The following is a 21,606-nucleotide window of genomic DNA, read 5'->3' as shown; positions in this document are numbered from 1 at the left end:
ATTCTTGGCTTTATGAGTGAGTACATATTATATTTCTCTTTCTCGATCTGGGTTACCTCATTCAGTTTTTTTTGTTACTTTTTTTTATTTTTTAAAATTTCAAGCTATATCGATTAGTGCTCTGTAATGATGCTCAGTGAAGGGGAGGGGCGGAGTTTTAATGTATGGAATTTGATCTGTTTAACACAGTTGGTTTCTTGTTCTTGTTTTCCTTTGGCAAGTCCCTTCTTGTTTTATCCCATGTCTCTAGGTGTCTTTTAGTATTAGATACAAGTTTTCAAATATGGGATACCCTAGAATTTCACATGTTCTTCATCCTTGACCTGATTCAGTCCCTCTAGTTACTTTTCTCATTGGCAGTGAGATATATAACTTGCTGTAGTGGGTTGGGTGGTTCAGAGACTCAGGTATAGCTTGGATCTTTTTTGTTGTTGTTTGAGTCAGAGTCTTAACTGTGTAGCCGTATCTGGCCAGGTTTTGCTACCTCACAGAAGTTCATCTGCTTCTCTCCCTTTTAAGTGCGGGATTTAAAGGGATGTGCTACCATCCTGACCTTGTAACTTGAATCTTGACTTAAAGGGTAGAGTCCAAGCTGGTAATAAAGAACCCATGTGTGAACAACTTTACAGGAACATTTTTTGTACTTGGCTTACTTTGGTTGGTATAATACACTATAGTTAAGTTCCTTTAACACTATGGAACCCCCTAATGCGTATGAATGACTGAAGCTTTGTAAATTAAGGGACGTTTGTGTGAATAAAGTTATTTGGTGGGATCAAAAAGCCATAAAAAAAAGGTAAAATAAAGCGTAGAAATGATTTCAGATTGGTAATTCCAGACTCAGATGGATTCACTGATGAATTTTGCCATACTTTGAAAAAAGTAGTAACATCAGTGCTTCTCAAATTACTCTCTGTATCACAAAAGAAAGGCACACTCCAAAATTGTTTTTATGAAGCCATATTATCCTGATACCAAAACTGGGGAAAGACCCAACAGAAAAATATTATAGACTTATCTCCCTAATGGTCATAGATGTAAAAATTCTCAGCAGAATTTTTGTTGGCTAGGCTTAAGAAAACATAAAAAGACCATCGTGATCAAGTAGATTTTAATCCAGTGGTAATGAAATCGTTCAACATATTAATTTAATATATCACATAAGTCGATATAAGTAGAAATTAGACGATCATTTCAAAAGATGCACAAAAGGCTATTGACAGACTCTAATACCATTTTATGATTTAAAAAAAAGCCCTGAAGAAACCCAAAATAGAAAGAACATATCTCAACCTAGTAAAAGGTATTTTCAGCATATTGATAACCAAAATTATATTATTTTTTAACTATTTCACTTTTGCTTATGTAACTGTGTGTCTAAGGGAATATATTTTTGGGCATTCAGGCGCCTTCGCAGGCCAACAGGGAGTTTTGGCCAGTAACTATTTTAAAGTGTTCAACACTCTTAGCTTCCAGCAAAATGTAAATTATGGCAAAATGGCTATTAAAGAAAACCTGTACCATTTATGCTGGTGAGGATGTGGAGAAGAAACCCTTAGTCACTATTGGGATTATAAATTAGCACACACACTATGAAAGTAAGTATGGAAGTTTTTTAAAAAGCTGAAAGTAGAAGCCATATGATCTACCTGCGCTACTTCTGGACTGTATATCTTACTTTTGGGGTACTGCCTTCTAGTCCATCACTTTACCCTCCAAGTGAAAGCATTGCAATGAGCTAAATAAACTTTCATTGTTTTTCCTCGTTTGCATACATAGTATTGAATAGTTTGAAGCTTCAGAACAGTTTTATGATGTGTATAGCAAATATAAATAACTGCATTTGCCGGCAGTGGGGGTGCACGCCTTTAACCCCAGCACTCAGGAGGCAGAGGCAGGTAGATCTCTGTGAGTTTGAGGACAGCCTGGTGTACAGAGTGAGTTCCAGGACAGGCTCCAAAGCTACAAGAGAAATCCTGTCTTGGAAAAAAAAAAAAAAAAAAAGGAACTGCATGTGATCTATTGCAACACATATTTTCATTTTATACTCAGTTTCTCAAGGCAGTATTTCTATTTTCCTTTATCAAGCTTCAAGTGGAAACAAAGAAATCATTTCACATATCAGTCAGCATGGAGGAAAATGGCCTTATTGGTTTAAAAAAATGGGTGAGTTACTCTTAATTTCAATTATTTTTATTTTTTTTACTTATTTTGTTTTCAAATTTTTATTTTATGTGTATGAGTGTTTTGCCTGCATGTATATATATGTACACAGTGTGCTTGCCTCGTGCTAGTGGAGATCAGAAGGCAGCATCAGATGCCTGAAACTGAAGTTATGGATGACAGTGAACCAAACCCGGTCCTTCTGTTAGAGCAACAAGTGATGCTCACTGCTGAGCATCTTTCCAGCCCCTCCGGTGCCTGCCTATCATGGCTGAGGTCCTGGGTTTGATCCCCATCACCTCTGTAATCAGTACACACCATGCATGGTACTTCACCTCTGGTAGAACTTCTCCAGGAGCTCAGCAGGAGAGCTGCTAGAGTGTACTGATTTGAGAACAGGCTAGGCATATCCTTGGGAAAGAAAGTTATATATGATTCAGTATACGTTGATATGATATTTAATCTCTTCTTAATTTATCTAGAAAATATCCAGAAACTGGGTAATTATACATTGAAATTACAAGTGGTATTGAATGAAAGTAATGCAGATACCTATGCAGGAAGATCGCTACCTTCTAAAGCAATAAAATTTTCTATTAAAGGTGAGTGAATGTATAATTTACTATATGTATAATTCCATCTCCTGGTGGTACCTTTTAAATCAAGGTGGGGGCAGGGCTTTGTATAATTCAGTAAAAGATACATAATGGAGTAAACATCTTGGTTTTTAAATGACTATAAAAGTACCTAGTCATTTATGTTCTTTCTTAATTCTGAAGATGTCATTTAAAAATTTTAGTTAGTTTTTTACTTTATGTCATTTACAACTAGTCTGATTCTTAACCCTTTGGATGATTTCAGCTGTTTGGGGAATTTTTTCCCCTCAGTTTCTAAAATTCCAAGTTTCATGATTATAAAATCATTTTCATCAGCTGCTGTGTACTCATAACCTTTTTAGTTTTGAAACAAATTTTATTTTCTAGGCATTTTTCTTAAAATACTTGACTTTTTAGCTTTTTAAATATCTGATATGAAAATACTCAATCTCCAGACTGGTATTCTAATTAATTTTTTTCTCCTTTACATTCCTTATTTCTATTTATTTTACTTGAGATTGCTTTAACATTTCTTTATATTGAATTTTCCCACCTTGCTGTATCATTCTGTGTTATTCCCTTTTTAAAGCATTATATTCCCACTTCATGGACTGAGTATCTTGTTCCCGGGTTTTTGTTTTTTTTTTTCTTGATAGTGTGCTTCCTTGTTCATAGTCTGTCTCACACCAGCTGTTTTGTGTGCTTGTTTATTTGCTGTGTTTATCTTCCATGTCATACTGCTCAAATTACAAAATAAAATATATAAAACATGTTAATTACATTTTAATTACATTGTGAGAGTTTTTAGGTTTTTGCGTTTTGGCTGTTGAGATTCTCCAGGGTGGGACCTTCCAGTCTTCTGCTAGGGAAGGTTATAGCCTGGCACCCAGTGGGAAGAAAGTCAGGCTGCAAAGACCACTGAGAGGAGAAAGGGCTGCCCTGCTATGTACGTCATTCTCCAGCTGGTTTTGCAGTTTTCAGTGAACTGTGCATCCTTTCCTAGTGCTGGGTCTCTCCTTCCTTCCTTAGACCTACCTCTTTTGTTCTCTGGAGAATAGGCCTCTGTCTCGTGTTGGGGGCTCTCTGTGTGGAGGAATGGTGATTCCGAGAACTGAAGCCAGTTTCAACAGATCTTCCCATTGTGTTGTTTGTTGTTTTGTAGATTTAGGTCTCCTACAAATCTATAGCATCATTACTTTGGGTTTTTTTTTTCCCTTTCAAAAATTTACACTTCCTCCCCTCCTCCCATTCTCCTCCCGCTCCCCTACTCATCCTCCTCCCTCCCCCTCCCTCCTTAAGAGAGGGCAGGGAACCCTTCCCTGTGGGAAGTCCAAGGTCCTCCCCCCTACATCCAGGCCTAGGAAGCTTTGCATCCAAATAGACTAGGGTCCCAAAAAACCAGTATGGGCAGTAGAAACAAGTCCCAGTGCCTTTATCAATGGCTTCTCAGTCAGCCCTTATTGTCAGCCACATTCAGAGATTTTGGTTTGATCGCATGCTCATTCAGTCCCAGTCCAGCTGGCTTTGGTGAGCTCCCATTAGAACAGGCACACTGTCTCAGTGGATTGACCAACCCCTCACGGTCCAGACTTCCTTGCTCATCTTCTCTTTCCTTCTCCTCTTCAACTGGACCTTGGGAGCTCAGTCCGTTGCTCTGATGAGGGTCTCTGTCTCTATCTCCATCCGTAGCCAGATGAAGATTCTGTGGTGATATTCGAGATAAACATCAGTGTGATAGTGGGGCAAGGCCAGTTCAGGCACCCTCTGCTCTGCTGCCCAAGGACCTAGCTGGGGACATCCCCGTGGACACCTGGGATTCCCTCAACAGCCAAGTCTCTTGTTAACCCTATAATGGCTCCCTTAATGTAGATATCTTCTTCCCTGCTCCTATATCTGCCCTTCCTCCATCTCCACCCTCCCATTCCCCCAAGCTCTCTCCAGTCTTTCCTTTCTCCCTCCCCCCCTTCCCCCATCCCCCTATCCCCACCCCCATGCTCCCAACTTTTGCCTGGCAATCTTGTTTCCTTCCATTTTCCAGGAGGATCTATATATGTTTTTCTTTGGATTCACCTTGTTATTTGGCTTTTCTAAGCTTGTGAACTATAGGCTTAATGACCATGGTTTATGGCTAGATTCCACTAATGAGTGAGTACATACCATATTCATCTTTTTGGTCTGGGTTATCTCACTCAGGATAGTGTTTTCTATTTCCATCCATTTGCATGCAAAATTCAAAATGTCATTATTTTTTACCGCTGAGTAGTACTCTAATGTGTATATATTTCACACTTTCTTTATCCATTCTTCCATTGAGGGGCATCTAGGTTGTTTCTAGGATCTGGCAATTACAAATAATGCTGCTATGAACATAGTTGAACAGATGCTTTTGTAGTATGATTGGGCATCTCTTGGGTATATTCCCAAGAGTGGTATTGCTGGATCCTGAGGTAGATTGATTCCCAATTTCCTGAGAAACCGCCACACTGATTTCCAAAGTGGTTGCACAAGTTTGCATTCCCACCAGCAATGGATGAGTGTTCTTACTCCACATCCTCTCCAGCAAAAGCTGCCATTGGTGTTTTTGATTTTAGCCATTCTGACAGGTGTAAGATGGTATCTCAAAGTTGTTTTGATTTGCATTTCCCTGATTGATAAGGAGGTTGAACATGACCTTAAGTGTCTTTTGGCCATTTGAACTTTGTCTGCTGAGAATTCTCTTTTTAGTTCAGTACCCCATTTTTTAATTGGGTTAATTAGAATTTTCATGTCCAGTTTCTTGAGTTCTTTATATATTTTGGAGATCAGACCTTTGTCTGATGCAGGGTTGGTGAAGATCTCCCATTCAGTAGGATGCCTTTTTGTCTTAATGACAGTGTCCTTTGCTTTACAGAAGCTTCTTGGTTTCAGGAGGTCCCATTTATTCACTGTTGCTCTTGTTGTCTGTTTGTTTTCTTTGTTTTTTTGTTGTTGTGGTGGTGGTGGTTGTTGTAGTTTTTGGAGAAGTTGGAGCTGCATGTTTTTTTTAGTCAGAAGGACCACTAGAAGGTTTCATGTATTCATGTATCTGTGCACTGTATTTGTGTCTCGTGCCTATGGAGGCCACAATAAACCCGAATCCCTAGATCTGGAGTTATATATGTTTGTGAACTGCTTGGAATTGGATTTGGATCCTCCACCAGTGCTTTTAACCACTGAGCCATCTCTCCAGGCCCAACGTTTTATTTCTTAAAAAATAATTCTTGTTCTAGAAATCTGCTTCATGGTGTAGACTTATTATATTTTAGTTTCCTGTTGAAACATTTATATTGTTTCAATTTTTGACTGAAAAAAGCTTTTTTGTTTGTTTAAATGTGCTAGTTTCTTCTGTACATTTGATACCAAGAATTCTCAAAAACTGTGGCTAGAACACTCAGCAGTAGACTGAGGATTCATTTCCCACGAGCTTATTCCTTTTAGCTTCAACATTTACACAGTAAAATTAGTGGTTAAGCAATTTCTCTGTTAAGGTGTGTGCTCCTTCTCATCCATGTATGTCATCTGAAAGCTTGTTCATTTACAGTGTTTATCAGTTTGAATTTGTGCTTCTCAACTTGAGCTTGTAAGTGAACTACCTCAAAGGACTTATTCAAGCACAGCCTGCTGAATGTCTCTCCAAAAATGTCTTGGTGTATGTTTACTTTTACTAGGGATTGGACCTAGGGCCTCATGTATGGTAGACAAGACCTTGCCAGAGGGATAGCCCCAGTCATTTTTATTTTTAGACAGGATCTCAATAAGGCACCTAGGCGAGCCTTGAGCTTACTCTGTAGCTCAGGCAACTTCCTTCCTGAATATCTCTGTCAGTAGGCATGACTGTTCACAGAGTTTCTGATTTGGCGTGTTTAAGGGTGGACTCTTACGTTTCATTTCCATAAATTCCAAGGAATAGTCAAGATTAGTAGATTAGAGATCACACTGCTAGGTAGACTGTAAGCTCAGAGAGAGCACATATATGGCTGAATTGGTTCCTAATACTGTGTGAATATGTGCACACAAGAAATTGTATGTATACACAGTAAATAAATGAGACTATGAGAATAGGTAATTCTTTTCTTGCCTTTGAATTCCTTATTACTTGTGTTATAATTATTTTCATGTATGTACCTTGTTGTAAGCTCATCAAATCCATTTTGAGAAATTTGAAGTTTTCAATTAAGGGCATAAGCAAAACTGGGGAGTGGTGGCACACACCTTTAATCCCAGCACTTGGGAGGCAGAGGCAGCCAGATCTTTGTGAGTCGAGGCCAGACTGGTCTACAAGAGCTAGTTCCAGGACAGGCTCCAAAACTACAGAGAAACCCTGTTCAATAAACCAAATAAATAAATAAAAATAAATTAAGGGCATAAACATTCTTCATTCTAACAATTTGATAGCTTAAAACCTATTTTAGGTTTGGCATGATGGTGCACACCTATAATCTATCCCTTGGCAGTTAGATTGGAGGATCGCAACAAGTTTACGGGCAGCCTGGTGTGCCCAGCCTACATAGTAAGACTGTTTCCATGATAGTAATAAGAATAAAAGGAAATAAAAGAAACACTTTCATATCTACCCCTTGAATTTTTGTTTACATATGTTGTGAGATAAAATTTTATACTTATTTGCGTGTGTTGGTTGTTGAAATAGTTAAATCTACACAGATTACTTTTTAAGTTTTGTTTTTAATTTTATATCAGTGTGTGGGTATGTGTACAAGTGCCCACAGAGGCCAGAAGAAGGCATCAGATATCCTGGAGCTGCAGCTACAGGCATTGTGAGTCACTTGACAGTAGTGCTGGGAACCAGATTTAGGTCTTCTGCAAGAGCAGCGCAGGTGTTTTAACTGCTGAGCCGTCTTCGCAGTTCTGCACAGATTTAAACGCCATCTTCATTGGAGTTGTCATTTCCAGTAAATGTCTGAGTCTGTTTATGATGTCCCAGTAAAATTTCTCAATACTTTCCCCTTTTGTTTTTGGTAAAGAGGGCAAGCCAGAGAAGTTTTCATTTGGTCTTCTGGATTCCCCTTTTCGTGTTGGAGTTCCATTCAATATTCCTTTGGAGTTACAGGATGAATTCGGTCACACAACCCAGCTATCATCTGATATTCAGCCAGTTCTTGAAGCAAGGTAATTGAAGGATTTATTTGTATTTGTGTTTTTGCTAAGTATTTACTCTTTTTGTGTAAATTATATAGGGTTAGCATGGGCATTAATGTTTTAAATGAATTTTATGATCCCTAGTGATTTATTTAGCTCCAAACCATCCTCTGCAATTACAATATCATGTGCAAATTATTTCACAGAAATTTATTTTGAATTTACTGCTGAAGTCATTGCGTTTTATTCCATTTTCTTTTTTCAAGTGTGGCATGCTGTCTGCTAGTTGCTATTGTTTGCTTAGGGACTGCAGCTGAGGCCTGAGGGATAGTTCAGTCAGTAGACTGCTTGCCTTGGAAGCCCAAGGACATCAGTTCCATCCCCAAGACCCAGATAACTGAGCTTGTGTTTGAACATGGAAGACATTGCTTTTTTTGTTTTGTTTTGTTTTTGGATTATTGAAACAGTCTTGTTATATGGTCCTGGCTGACCTGGAACTCACTGTGTAGATCAGGAGGGTCTTGAACTTGGGACAATCCTCCTGTATATCTGCCTCCTGAATGTTAGGATTTCAGGTATACACTACCGTGTATAGTTGATTGTTTCTTTAATTTTATAATTGTTCTCTCATTTTTCTTCCACTTTCATCTCTGAGGTTTCTTTATTTTCTCTTCTGTATTGGATGTTCAGGAAAGAGAATTGTGCCCAAATCCTATTTCCCAGTCCAGAAAACAAAGATAAATGTAAAAGAAAAGTTCTATTATTGAATAAATGATAAGCCACCATGTGATCAGGCAACCTGCTCAGGAAGTTTGCAAAACCAGAAGGAAGTATCTTACTCTTTGGTTGTTGTTGTTGTTCTATTTTAATAGCTGAATGAATGCAAACCATTCAATTGATGCCTTTCTTATGATTTTGTTGGAGATGATGGATTAGAGGTAACCATCACTTTAATGGTTCTCTGAATGTTTAAAACAAAACATGAAGTGCTGGACTCCAGGAAGAGCTGGGTACAGTGAGGCATTGAACTACAGTAAAGAGCTGACAGAGCAAAAGAAATCCAAAAGTGATGGACAAAGAAATGAACACCCCGAACTTAAGGAGTTAGGTGACAGTGGGAAGGGTAGAATCCCCTCATGGAACTGCGGACAGAGGTGAAATAGAATGCCTAGGCACACACAACCCAGCACTCTGTAGAATATACACCAGAAGGTCTGTGACCTGCACAACAATGAAGAGACACTTACAGCTTGGTAACCAAAGATGTGGTGGGAAATCATCTGAAGATTGATCTTAACATCAGACCTGGGGGAGCAAGTGGAAGCCTTTGCATTTGTTATCTTCTACCAATGGCTTCCTGTCTGCTGGGTAAGCACTTGTCCACCTTGAGAATCAGTGTGGACCCAAGGAATCTGATTGTGACTTGGATGCAGACTTGGGAAGGTGGGTCTCTGTGGTGGGCAGTGCAGCCCTGTTTCCTCAACGATTAATTTTTCAGTCTTTTTGTTACAGGAGCTAATAGTTTGGTTCCTAACTAGTCAAGGAACAAGAGGACCAGGGTAGGAATGGAGGATGAGGAGGTTTTCATTCAGTGTTATCGTTCTTAATTTTTTTTTTTAGCTTCTGCCTCTAATTCAATGATCTTTTGCTTTAATCTGTTCAAATATAAACTTTAACATACATGTTAGTGTTGGAGAGAGGAATTCTGGGATTTAAATATCCACCATTCCCTCCTATCCCCCGTATGCCTTTTCTCTCTTCTTTTCTGCTCATTTCTCTGAATCTGCTGGCATTATCAGCTTCTGGGTAGTATCTGCGACACATTTTGATTCCAACTTTTTTCACAGCTGCTTTAGGCTTTCAGCTTTGTTGCAACTATGAATTGATTTTTCATTGGCCTGGATTTTGTTGTCTTTGCCCCTTCTTACATTCCACGTTTTATTTGTATTTGCTTTAGTAGTAAAAGTTTCTTTTATATATTAGGGGATTTCAAGAGCCAGCAAAACCATGGCATATGATTAAGAGCTATTTTGTATGCCACTTTGCATTGTTAATGTTGATTTTGTTAAATATGTAGCAAGATGCCATTGTTTTAGAGTAGGCTTCTGCAGTAGGCCCCAACAGACTAGAATAGAATCAAAAGGAGTCACTTCTGCTAAAACTCTAGTAACCAAGGTAAAACTAAGTTGTTAATCTGAACTCCTAACACCTCAGAATGAGATAATAGATAGTTCAGATGGGAGGCCCACTTGGCACATTACTGAAGTGCTTTCTGTCTTAACTCCTGAACCTCTGGGTACTATGAAATAACTTGCTGTTTACTAATCAGTTACTGTCCTGGTGCCCTGCCATTACTTTATAAGAAAAGTTACCTTTTAAAAAAGCTTTTATCTCATTTTTAATTCTGTGTGCGTTGGGCACGTGTACACGTGAGTGCAGATGCTCAAGGTCAGCAGAGGACATGTGTACACGTGAGTGTGTGAGTGCAGATGCTCAAGGACAGCAGAGGACACGTGAGTGTGTCAAGGACAGCAGAGGACACGTGTGCACGTGAGTGCAGGTGCTCAAGGACAGCAGAGGACACGTGAGTGTGTGAGTGCAGGTGCTCAAGGACAGCAGAGGACACGTGTGCTCGTGAGTGCAGATGCTCAAGGACAGCAGAGGACACGTGAGTGTGTGAGTGCAGATGCTCAAGGACAGCAGAGGACACGTGTGCACGTGAGTGCAGATGCTCAAGGACAACAGAGCTTCAGATTCCCGTTGAGCTGGGTCTGGGGCTGTGAGCTGGCCCCTTGCGGATGCTGCATCTGACATCTGGCCATCTGTAAGAGCAGTACATGTGCTTAATTATTATTTTTTTTTTTTTGGTTTTTCGAGACAGGGTTTCTCTGTGGTTTTGGAGCCTGTCCTGGAACTAGCTCTTGTAGACCAGGCTGGTCTCGAACTCACAGAGATCCGCCTGCCTCTGCCTCCCGAGTGCTGGGATTAAAGGCATGCGCCACCACCGCCCGGCCATGTGCTTAATTATTGAGTCATTCTCTAGACCAAAGGACTTAAAGTGATCAGTCTGGACCATCAGGGTAGCTCAGTGGGTAAGATTATTGCCACCCATCCTGAAGGTGTGCATTAATCACTGGGATCCACATGGTAGAAGGAGCTAGCCTCTGACCTACACACACACACACACACACACACACACACACACACACACACACACACCATGGTTTGCATATACACCGTGGACTGCAGGCATACACACATATTATATACACACAAACAATAAATTTTAAATTGCTGATAAGCTTTTTTTCCCATCTTTATCTTTTTCTCTGTGTAGAACAAGCCTTGTTATTTTGTTTATTGGAACACTTTGTTAGAATGAATTGAAATGAAATAGTGCTACTCGATTATAAAATCAAAGACTCTTAAGGTCTTTGTTGTTAAATCTTACTGTCTGTTCGGAAAATACCTATAAGCCCTTGAATTCTGTGCTTGAGAAGAATGAGCTTTTTCTTTACTTGATGTACCTTTTCTCTTTCTTTCCCTGGGCGTCGTAGCTAACCTAGGCATTACTTGCACGCTGCGATAGAAAAGGTATTCAGCATCTATAGTAACAAGTTTACAGCAGCATGAAAGCCACTTTGTTAGTGAGACTTCTCTGACGCCGTTCTGCTTACTAGATAGCAGATACTGCCTAAAATTTTACTGTGGGAAAGACGTGCATAGAAAAGAGTGAGGATTCCATGAGTACATCCTGTGAGCCTGGTGTACTGGAGGGTTTCTCTGCTAAGGGATATAGTGTGGTCTACCTTTGTATTCTTTTCGCTTTTGATTTTTGTTTTGTTTTTTGAGACAGGGTTTCTCTGTGTAGCTTTGGAGCCTGTCCTGGCACTCACTCTGTTGATGAGGCTAGTCTTAAATTCTTAAAGATCTGCCTGCCTCTGCCTCCTGAGTGCTGGGATTAAAGGCGTGCGCCACCACCGCCCGGCTCTACCTTTGTATTCTTATTGTATCCACAGTGAGAGTCCAGGTTGATCCACAGTGTCAAGGCTTGTATTTGATATTCTTACCAACTCTAACTTTTATGGACAAGCCTAATGAAAGGAAGCTAAGGTAGATTCCAGGGGTAGTTGCAAGTAGGGTTTCTCATGCAGGGTATACTTGTTGTTTGTATCTGCCTTTTTGTGGGGTTTTTGGTTGTTGTTGCTTTAAAATACTTTTATGGTATTTATAAATGCATAGTGAAAAAGGCTAATTATATAAGACTACGTCTGTGGAGATTCTGTTACAGTGAAGTAAAGAATAATCAGCAGTTATCCCTGTGTTTGTACAGTGACAGGTGTGATATTATATCAGACTTTTGTTGGCCATGTAACTTGCCTTATTTCTTGTGTCTTGACCAACTCAACATGTGTGGTTTTTATCTTATCAGTCTGTCACAGTATTTTCAGTTTTTATCCCATTAGTGTCACTTATACTTACTTGGTCATATGTTTTTCTATTATAGAATATTTGTAGCTAATTAGAGTAGCACACATCTGTAATCTTAGTACTAGGGAAGCTGAGGTGGGAGGATTATGAACTTGAGGCAAACTTGGCTATATATGGAATTCTTGACTCAAGGGGGAAAAGACGCTTTTAGGAATTTTCTTCTCTTTTTTAAAATTTTTTTCATTTTATTCATTTATTTTATGTGCGTTGGTGTTTTGCCTGCACACATGTCTGTATGAAGGCACTGGATCCTGGAACTGGAGTTACAGACAGAGCTGCCATGTGGGTACTGGGAACTGAACCCCAGGCCTTTGGAAGAGCTGCCAAGTGCTCTTAAACGCTGAGCCATCTCTCCAACCCCAAATTTTCTTCTCTTTACTTCCTATTTAAATTAAATTAGAAATTTTATTAGAAAGATGAATTAAACATGCCTGTAGTACATTTGCAGCCTCGTTTGTAGAGAACTCAGAGGAATTTATAAATAATCTTTTTTTTTTTCCAGTGGTCTGTCTTTACATTATGAAGAAATAACCAGAGGCCCAAATTGTGTAATTCAAGGTGTCGTAGCTAAAGGTCTGGTTAACTCTTGTCAAGGCAAGGTAAGCATTATACATAAATGTTACAATACTTATTATTTGTTTCCTATTATGGTAAATTGGAAATTGATTGTTGACTGACCTGGGTTTATTTTCCTTTGTTTTGTATTTTGTAAACAAGATCACAGTAATTCCGAGTTGTTAGAAATTCGTCAATGCTATGTTACCTCAGAGCGGTGTGACGATGTCACTTGTACGGCTGTAGTCATTTCAGCATCCTCGAGTTAAATGTTTTCTAGCTGTCTTCTTCATTCAGAACCATTTATTCAGCATTTCTGGTAGTATTCCAGTTTTTCTCCCTTCTATTCTTTTATTTTTCTTAGAACAGAAACTACAATTTTAAATCAATGAGACTGTAGCTGACTATTTTGACATGTTTTGATAATTAACAGGGAAGCATTTAGCAGGGATGTCTATGGTTAAGAAAGATACAGGTATGTCCTCTCAATGTTATGTTTAAATTAGAGCTTCCTGGGGCCTGAGTCTGTGATAGAGCGCTTGAAAGGCACTGGGTTTAAAAGCACCAGGCCAAAGAAGAGAGGAACATCTGCTTTCTTCAGACAGTTCAGCTAGAGTAGCTCCGATCTGAAATGTTTTGAATATTAACATGATGACACAGGTAACAAGTCTAAACCTGACCTTGTTTGATAAATGTCAGTCAAAATGGGCACGCCAGAATTGCTGTAGAGAAGTTGATTGAAGATGATATATTTAAGGCAGAAAATAGATGAATTTCATGTTTAGACTTGCTTCATTACTCGGATACCTTTGTTTATAGAGATGCTCCAAAATTCGAAATGCTTCTAATTCAAATATTTTTATGTTGTACGGAGGTGTTTAGTCTGTATGTAAGTCTGTACCATGTGTGTGCCTGGTGCCTGAGGAGGTCATAAGAAGGATCAGGGCCCCTGGAAACTGGAGTTAAAAGTTGTGAGCTACCATGTGGGTGCTGGGATTCAAAGCGAGGTTCTCGAGTAGAGCAGCCAGTGCTCTTAACCATCTCTCTAGTGTGTGATAGGAAACTTGGCACACTCTTGTTTCATACTATCAAATTATCAGGTTTTACATATGCATCTTTCTTGTTTGAGATTTGGGTCAAATTTTAAATGTTAGATGAACTTTAAAATGCTTTCTAGATTCTCAGTTTACCTTAAAATAAGTAAATTTATAGAAGGGTTTAAAGATAACAAGAGCTTACAGATTCATTCTCTCTCTCTGTCTCTGTCTCTCTCTTTTTTTTGAGGCAGGATTTCTCTGTGTATTAGCCCTAGCTGTCTTGGATCTCGCTCTGTAGACCAGACTGGCCTTGAAATCAGAGTCCACCTGCCTCTGCCTCTCCAGTATTGGGATGATAGGCCTGTGTCACCACCGCCTGGCTCATAAGCTCACAGAGTTTCCATGTTAACATCCCAGAGCCACATATATTTATACACACTAAGAAACATTAGGACAGTACTAGTGAGAAAACTAGACTTTATTTAGATGTCTCCAGTTACTGTTACCTTTCTGTTCAAAATCCAGGCAAGAATATTCCATTCCATTCAGAGGTTTTTAGATGTAGGTTTTTTTTTTTAACTTTGTTACATTGAAATGTTATTACAGCCTTTTCCTCCTTTCAGTCCCTCCCGTGTCCCCACTCCCTGCTCGCTCTCAAATTCTTATGAATTTTTTAAATCTATTTTTCTGTGTGCTTTCTGGTCACCGCGTGATCTCTTGTTCTGTGCTTTTTGATTGGTCTTGGTTTTCTGTAATGACCTGTCTATGATGCAAAGAGATTTTTTTGATGCAACAAGATGTGGGGGCTACATTTAGCTGTAGGTGTAAGGATACATATTTAGAGTGTTGTTAGGAATTATGCTGGCTAAGTAACTTTACTTAGTAAACTTTACTAAGTAACTCTACTTAGTGGTTGTAGATTCTCCAAGATCTATGACCTTACTAACCTAGAATAGTTGGGTAGGTTTCTGATACCAGACATGGTTTCCCTTTTGTTGAGTAAGCTTTAAGTCTAAATAGAAAGCTGTTGTTTATCAACAAATCATGCATGCCACTGTTGAACCTTTAAGGACATTGCACCCGGATGATCACAATGCAGATGATAGGCATCATAGCTTTGTAGGAGTATTAAAACTTGCATGGTACCCTCTGATACCATGAAAGCTAGTCCTCAAGGGAGGAAGCTTTCAAATCAGTGCCAGCTCAGTGTTGAAGTGCATGGTGTCTTGAGCAGTAAGGATTTAAAGAGAACAACAATGGACATGGCTGAGTAAGTATTCATGGAGTATGATGTTGAGTCCTATACCTGACTCATATGGAGTATTTATTTTTAGCTTCTTGAGGATTCTTCACACTGGTTTCCAGGGTAGATGGACCATCTTGATTGAAAGTTCCCTTTTTTCCACATCCCTTTCAGCATTTATTGTCTCAGGTTGTTCCATTACTCTTTGCCATTCTGATAGAGATAAGATGAAATCTCAAAGTTGTTTTGATATGCATCTCCCTAATTGGTAGGGATGGTGAACATTTTCTACTACTTATCCAATTTTATTTCTTCTTTTGGGGAGCTCTGTTTAGATCCATGCCCATATGCTAAATGTCTTTTACTTAGATCCCTTTAGTTACTATTACCTTTCTGTTCAGAGTTCAATCTGTTTTTTTCCTACTCCTTGTTTCACTTAAAAAATACTTTTTGTTTTTCGTGTGATCTTTATGACTGCTTTGCCTGCATGTGCATATGTGCACCTCATGTATGACTGCTTTGCCTGTGTGTGCGTATGTGCACCTCATGTATGACTGCTTTGCCTGCGTGTACGTATGTGCACATCATGAGTGCCTGGTGTCTGGAGACCAGAAGAGCTAATTGGATCCCCTGGAACTTGTAGTGGAATTGGATGCTGATACCTGAACTTGGGTCCCTTGCAAGAGCAGCAAGTGCTGTTCACCACTGAGCTGTCTTTCTACCCCTGCTTTACATCTTTATAAAACCCTTCTGATTCTGATAATTACCTGAGGTACACCGTTTGAGGAAAGTTTTTTTTTCCTCCTGGGATTTTAAATATTTGTAATAATTTTGGAGACTAAATTATGAGTAAATTTATACAATGATAAGGAAATTAGAAAGCAAACAATCAGAATTGAAATGGTAAGCTACTTAAAATTTAGGTTTAATTTTTGCTGTCTTTTTTCAACAGAATTTTAATCTGAAGGTTATTATTCCGGGCTTAAAAGAAGATTCACAGATTTTGAAAATTAGATTGCTACCTGGTAATATTATTTTAACTTTTTAAATATTCTTAGGTTGCTGTGGTGGTGAATGGCCAGAATATAGGAGGTTGGGCAGTAAAAGAGTACAATTTAATTATGTATATGGGGGTAGCATATGCACATGGATGCTGTGCCTACAGCAGTCGGGTGACAGATCCCCCAGAAATGGATTGCAATTTTGATACTATCCTGGGCTGCAATAATGAGATTTTGTCAAAAATACAAACAAAGAAGAAATGGCATTATGATAAAAGTATAGTGATGCTTTTATGCAGTTTGATGTTTGAGATTATTAATCCCTCCAAGTCTCTGTATCTTAAAAAAAAAATTGAGACAGTCTAGACCAGGCGACCTCAGAGACTATATATAACCAACTAAGGATGGATGACCTAGAGCTTACAATCCTCCTGCCTCAACCTCCAAAGTTAGACATGTAACACATAAACCTGCTTGGTTTATGTGGTGTAGAGAGTGAACTCAGGCCTATGTTCAAGGCAAATACCCTAATCAGTGGAGCTACACCCCAAGCTCCAGTATAAGTCTCAAAAATACATTTAGAGTTACTAAACATAACTCAGTCTTGGGGAAATTTTTTAAGTACAGTGTATTAGGAAACATCTAGAGATAAGCTTATTAGACTTAGGTTTAAATTCCTATATCAATCTTACTGGTATAACATTCATGTTTTAAGAATTATAGATCCTTGTTAATTTGATAAGAATTCATCTTGGGACAATGAAATTGTATTCAACTTACATAGACTGGAATTTGCTGTTTAATTTAAGGGATAGTCTGTTTTAAGGATCCAAAAAGAGTATTTTGTAATCAGGCCATTTGGGTTTCAGTATAGGTAAACTTGGTCTGGCTGCTTTTTCACGCAATCATTGGAATGTTACCTGCTCTCGTAGGGTTGTAGCTGTAGAATGAGATCAAATGCAGTCCTCACTCTGCTTGGTTGTGCACTCGTTGAAGAGAGAACACAGTACTGGTTACATATGAGCTTTCTTTAACACTGTCCTGTGCAGAGTGAGACCTGCCAGTATTTGTGATGCCTAGGGTTATGTTTATTGAGTGTTTTATACTTGATCCTAAACAAAAGGCCAAGGAACAGTTGGCATGCAAGTTGTAGTTATGATCCTTAGAAACCTTGGCTATAACAGCTTGCCCATGGATGTTCATTTGTCCTGGATGACAGCAGAAGGAAACAATGACTTATTTGCATTTACAATTTGAAGTTCTTGCAGGTTTTACACAGTCATAAATTGATAAAGAAGTGAAAGCTAGTACAACCAAGGGGGAAAAAGTTCATTTAGAGTAATAAATATGTATGCTTTTAGAAGTAAGCTAAACCAAATGAACTGACTTGTAGAAATCTCATTACTTAGGTATGTTTTTTAGTGCTTTTTAATTTGATAGAAATAACAAATTAAAAAATAGCACAGTATTGCGGTAGGAGAGAAAGAAACCTTTTCACAAACCAGGATTTAAGCTTGACTTTGCCACTTTCTGACCTTGGGTCCAGCACATCTCTTTATATTGAATATTTTTTATGTGTTTCTTTGATTAAATATTTTCTGTTCCATTTGTATAAAATGGAAGTGATAGAACCTTGTGTTCTGTATAATGCACATAGCAGTGCTGACTTAAAACATGACATCGTAGTTGACAGTTATGAAATAGTCACTGTTAACCAATATTATAAACTAAAATAATTGTGTCTAGTAACTGTTTTGTATACTTTTATTAACAGTATTTAGCATAAATTGAATTTTCAAGTATTAAGGATTGTACATATAGTTTGTTGTTGAAGTATAGATCTATCTTGTTAACCTTATAAGAAATGTATGATATGTTCATGATATCAAAGACAGTGAGCAGTATACTTACCTGCTTATGTAATTGCTTAATCACCAGGTGTTTGTTTATAACATAGCCCAATGCTAGTCTGCAGCTCTCAGATGCTGAGATTACAGGATTGTACCATCATGCTGGACCCGGACTCAGCATGTTATTTCCTGTGCTGGAGCCAGCAGTCATTCACTGTATAAAGCTAAAGATGATAAATAAACAGTATTTTTTAATAAACTTATTTTGCTTCTTGAATACTTTCCCTCCTAATATTTTCAAGGTTTCTCAGGACTGTTTAGGACGTTTCTAGCATGAGCTAATCAGTGTCTATAGCTTGCACGTCTAACCTAGACATCTCCTTTATTTATTTATTTTTTGCAAGATAGTATCTCTGTGTAGTCCTAGCTATTCTAGAACTTTGTAGATCAGTCTGGTCTGAACTCAGAGATCTGCCTCCTGGGTGCTAGGATTAAAGATGTGCACCACCTCTCCCCCAGACATCAGACATTCAATTATGCTATTGAGACAGCTCCATCATACACACTAAGTATGTTTGGAAGATAGAATTTATCAAGTTCTGTATTTTTTCTTTGTTCATCGGTCATAAATATTAATACAAAAGATATCTTAGTCTATTTAATCTATTGAATATGAACTTTATTATGTAATTTCCTGATAGGTCCCCCTCATCGACTAAAAGTGAAACCTGACTCGGAAATTCTAGTTATAGAGAATGGAACAGTGTTCCCATTTCAGGTGGAAGTTGTGGATGAGTCAGACAACGTAACAGCACAACCGAAGCTGATTGTCCACTGCAAGGTGAGCTTATTGTGATGCACAGTTATGAGTACTTAGAGCTTGTGCTAGTGCAAGGCAATGACTATGTTTGCTGCTTCAGCGTTAAGTCTTAAATAGTAAACTTTTATGTTTTTGTTTTTTAATTGTGTACATTGCAACATTTAATTGAAACCAAAGGAAGTAAGTCAGACTCTGTCTTTTGTCCTTTTTATTTGTTTTGGTTTGATTGTTTATTTTGGATTTCTTTTTTCAAGACTGAGTTTCTCTATGTAGACCAGGCTGGCTTCGAACTCAAAAGATGCTTCTGCTTCCCGAGTACGGGTGTTAAATGTGTGGCTGCCATTCAGTCAAGTCCTAATAAGTACTCCATAGAAGATTTAGAAGATTTCTTAGAACATTTCCTTGGGTTGGGGGCATTGTTGTTGTTTTGTTTTGTTTACTTCGAGACAGGGTTTCTCTCTGAAGCCTGTCCTGGAACTTGTTCTGTAGGCCAGGCTGGTCTCCAACTCACAGAGATTCGCCTGCCTCTGCCTCCGAGTGCTGGGATTAAAGGTGTGCGCCACCATTGCCCAGCGAGACAGGATTTCATAAAATTGTTCAAGCTGGCCTTGAACTCACCCTGTAGATCAAGAAGGCTTGAATTCATGATTGTTTCTACTGCCTTAATCTCTTGAGTATTTGGATAAAAGGCTTTCACTACCAGGCCCATCGAAGCAGTTTCATAAATTTTCTCCCTTCTCTTTCCTCTACCCCCTCGTATACATGTCTCTGTCTATATCAATTTTCGTTTGTTTGAATGCATATGGCAGAGTAGCTGGGCAGCTAGATTCAGGAAATTCCTCTGTCTCTGTCTCCTACCCTGCTTTAGGAGCACTGGGATTGGAGAGGTGCACTGTAGTGACTACTTTGATGTGGTCTCTGGGGATTCAAACTCACGTTGTCCTTAATCAACTACCGAGCCACCTCCCCACATTCCTCCCTGGACTTTAGAGAAGGTGTTTCACTTATTAAAGAGAATGATAAAGCTCTCTGAGAGTTTTTGATTAACACAGAAACAAAGGGGATAAGATCTACAACAAAGGAAACTCAAGACAGTAAAAAAGAGGGCCAGTGTGATGGCTATAACTTGTGTAATCCCAGCTCCAGGACATCCCATAGCCTCTTCTTTCCTTAGACACACACATACACAAGCATACACCCACACTCAGATATACACGTGATCTTTTTTTAAGTTAAAAAAAAAGAATAGTGTTTGAGGAATTTAGTTTTCCTCAATGGTAAATTTTATGTAACATAGAAAATTACTTTTTATTAAAAAATTCTAGTGTCTTGAGTTTTACTTAGAATTTTCCAATGTCTAGCCCAAAAGCTATGGTAAATTATTCATGAATTTGAACAGTTAATGAGTAGTTATGGATTGGTTCATTAATGATTTTTCTGTCCTCCCTCTAGTTTCTAGGTGCTCCAAGCCTGCCAGTCTACACTGTGGATTGTAGTAGCTCTGGGACCAGCATCCTAACAGGGTCAGCAATTCACGTTAAGAACATTAAGAAAGACCAGACACTGACTGCTAGGATTGAGATACCTGTAAGCTACCATTCTCCTTGGTATTATGCCGAGTCTTTAACAGCCGTGGAGTAGTTATGCAAAATTGTTTGATGCTAAATGTGTAATACTTTGGTTCTCTTAAGAAAAACAATGTGAAGTGTAATAGTATTTAGCATTATCTATTATGTATTAATAATTTTCTTGATCGAATCTCTTACAATGTTTATAACTACTAGTGAGTATATTTTCCTTTTATAAAGGTATATTTTAAATTGGATGTGTGTGTGGGTATCTATATGGGGATAAGTATATGTAAGAGCAGATACTCTCGGAGACCCAGAGTCCTTGGATTCCTTAAAACTAGAGTTCTAGGCAGTTGTGACCTACCTGGTTTAGGCAATGAAGCTGAACTCAGGTGGATCACAAAAGTAGTATGTGCTCTAAACCACTGAATCATCTCTCTAACCCAGGAAATAGTTTCTTAAAACTTACCTAACATTAAAGCACACCATTGTGTTTTATTCTTGTTTGTTTCTTTGAAAGTTTTGTAAAGATTCCTACTTGAACTACCACTGAAAGACATGAAGACCTTTATCTTGTATGCATGAGTGTAACTTTTGTAAGCGTACATGGCTAGTGGAGGGTACTAGAAACAGTCTGTACAATTGCCAGATGAGGTAACAAACATTGAGACGTGAATAGATTTCTTAGCAGTTGATGTGGGAGAGGAATCAATCAGCTGGTTAACTCATACTTACCTACTAATTTATCTAATACTGATATAGTGACCCTTATATATCTAATATTAATGCCTTGATACTTTATTTTAATTTTTGAGACAGGGTCTCTCTGTGTGGCTTTGATTATCCTGGAATGCACTCTAGAGCTCAGGGTGGCCTCGATCTCACAGAGATCTGCCTGTCTCTGCCTCCCGAATGCTGGGAATAGAGATAGACACAACCACCACCTGGCACTGCTTAATATTTTATAATGTAGAGTTTTTAAATAAACTAATAAATTTTAAATAACCTTAATGGTTATCTATAGGAATACTTGTAGATAGACAAGAAAGAAAACAAACTAAGTAATATTTAAGGTTATTTTAGAATTAATAACTTTGTGCCATTGAAGGTATTATAGTTTAAGAAGTGGTGGTGTAATGGTTTAATGCGCTTCTTTATGATGGA

The 21,606-nt window shown here is 38.5% G+C and overlaps 1 protein-coding gene across 1 annotated transcript in view; it reads left to right on the top strand.

Moving 5' to 3' along the window:
* The window catches only part of LOC121434754 (structural maintenance of chromosomes flexible hinge domain-containing protein 1-like), a 142,956-nt gene that overhangs the window by 54,479 nt on the left and 66,871 nt on the right, over positions 1-21,606 (top strand). The window contains exons 18-24 of the mRNA XM_041633710.1: positions 2,089-2,166; positions 2,646-2,765; positions 7,760-7,904; positions 12,868-12,964; positions 16,153-16,225; positions 18,753-18,892; positions 20,324-20,458. Of these exons, the coding sequence (XP_041489644.1) occupies positions 2,089-2,166; positions 2,646-2,765; positions 7,760-7,904; positions 12,868-12,964; positions 16,153-16,225; positions 18,753-18,892; positions 20,324-20,458 (788 nt within the window). The remainder of the gene's footprint in view (positions 1-2,088; positions 2,167-2,645; positions 2,766-7,759; positions 7,905-12,867; positions 12,965-16,152; positions 16,226-18,752; positions 18,893-20,323; positions 20,459-21,606) is intronic.

Source organism: Microtus oregoni, unplaced genomic scaffold, assembly GCF_018167655.1.
Source record: "Microtus oregoni isolate MIOR12 unplaced genomic scaffold, Mior012 000044F_ref0000062, whole genome shotgun sequence".
NCBI lineage: Eukaryota > Metazoa > Chordata > Mammalia > Rodentia > Cricetidae > Microtus > Microtus oregoni.
This window is presented reverse-complemented; position numbering and strand designations above follow the sequence as displayed.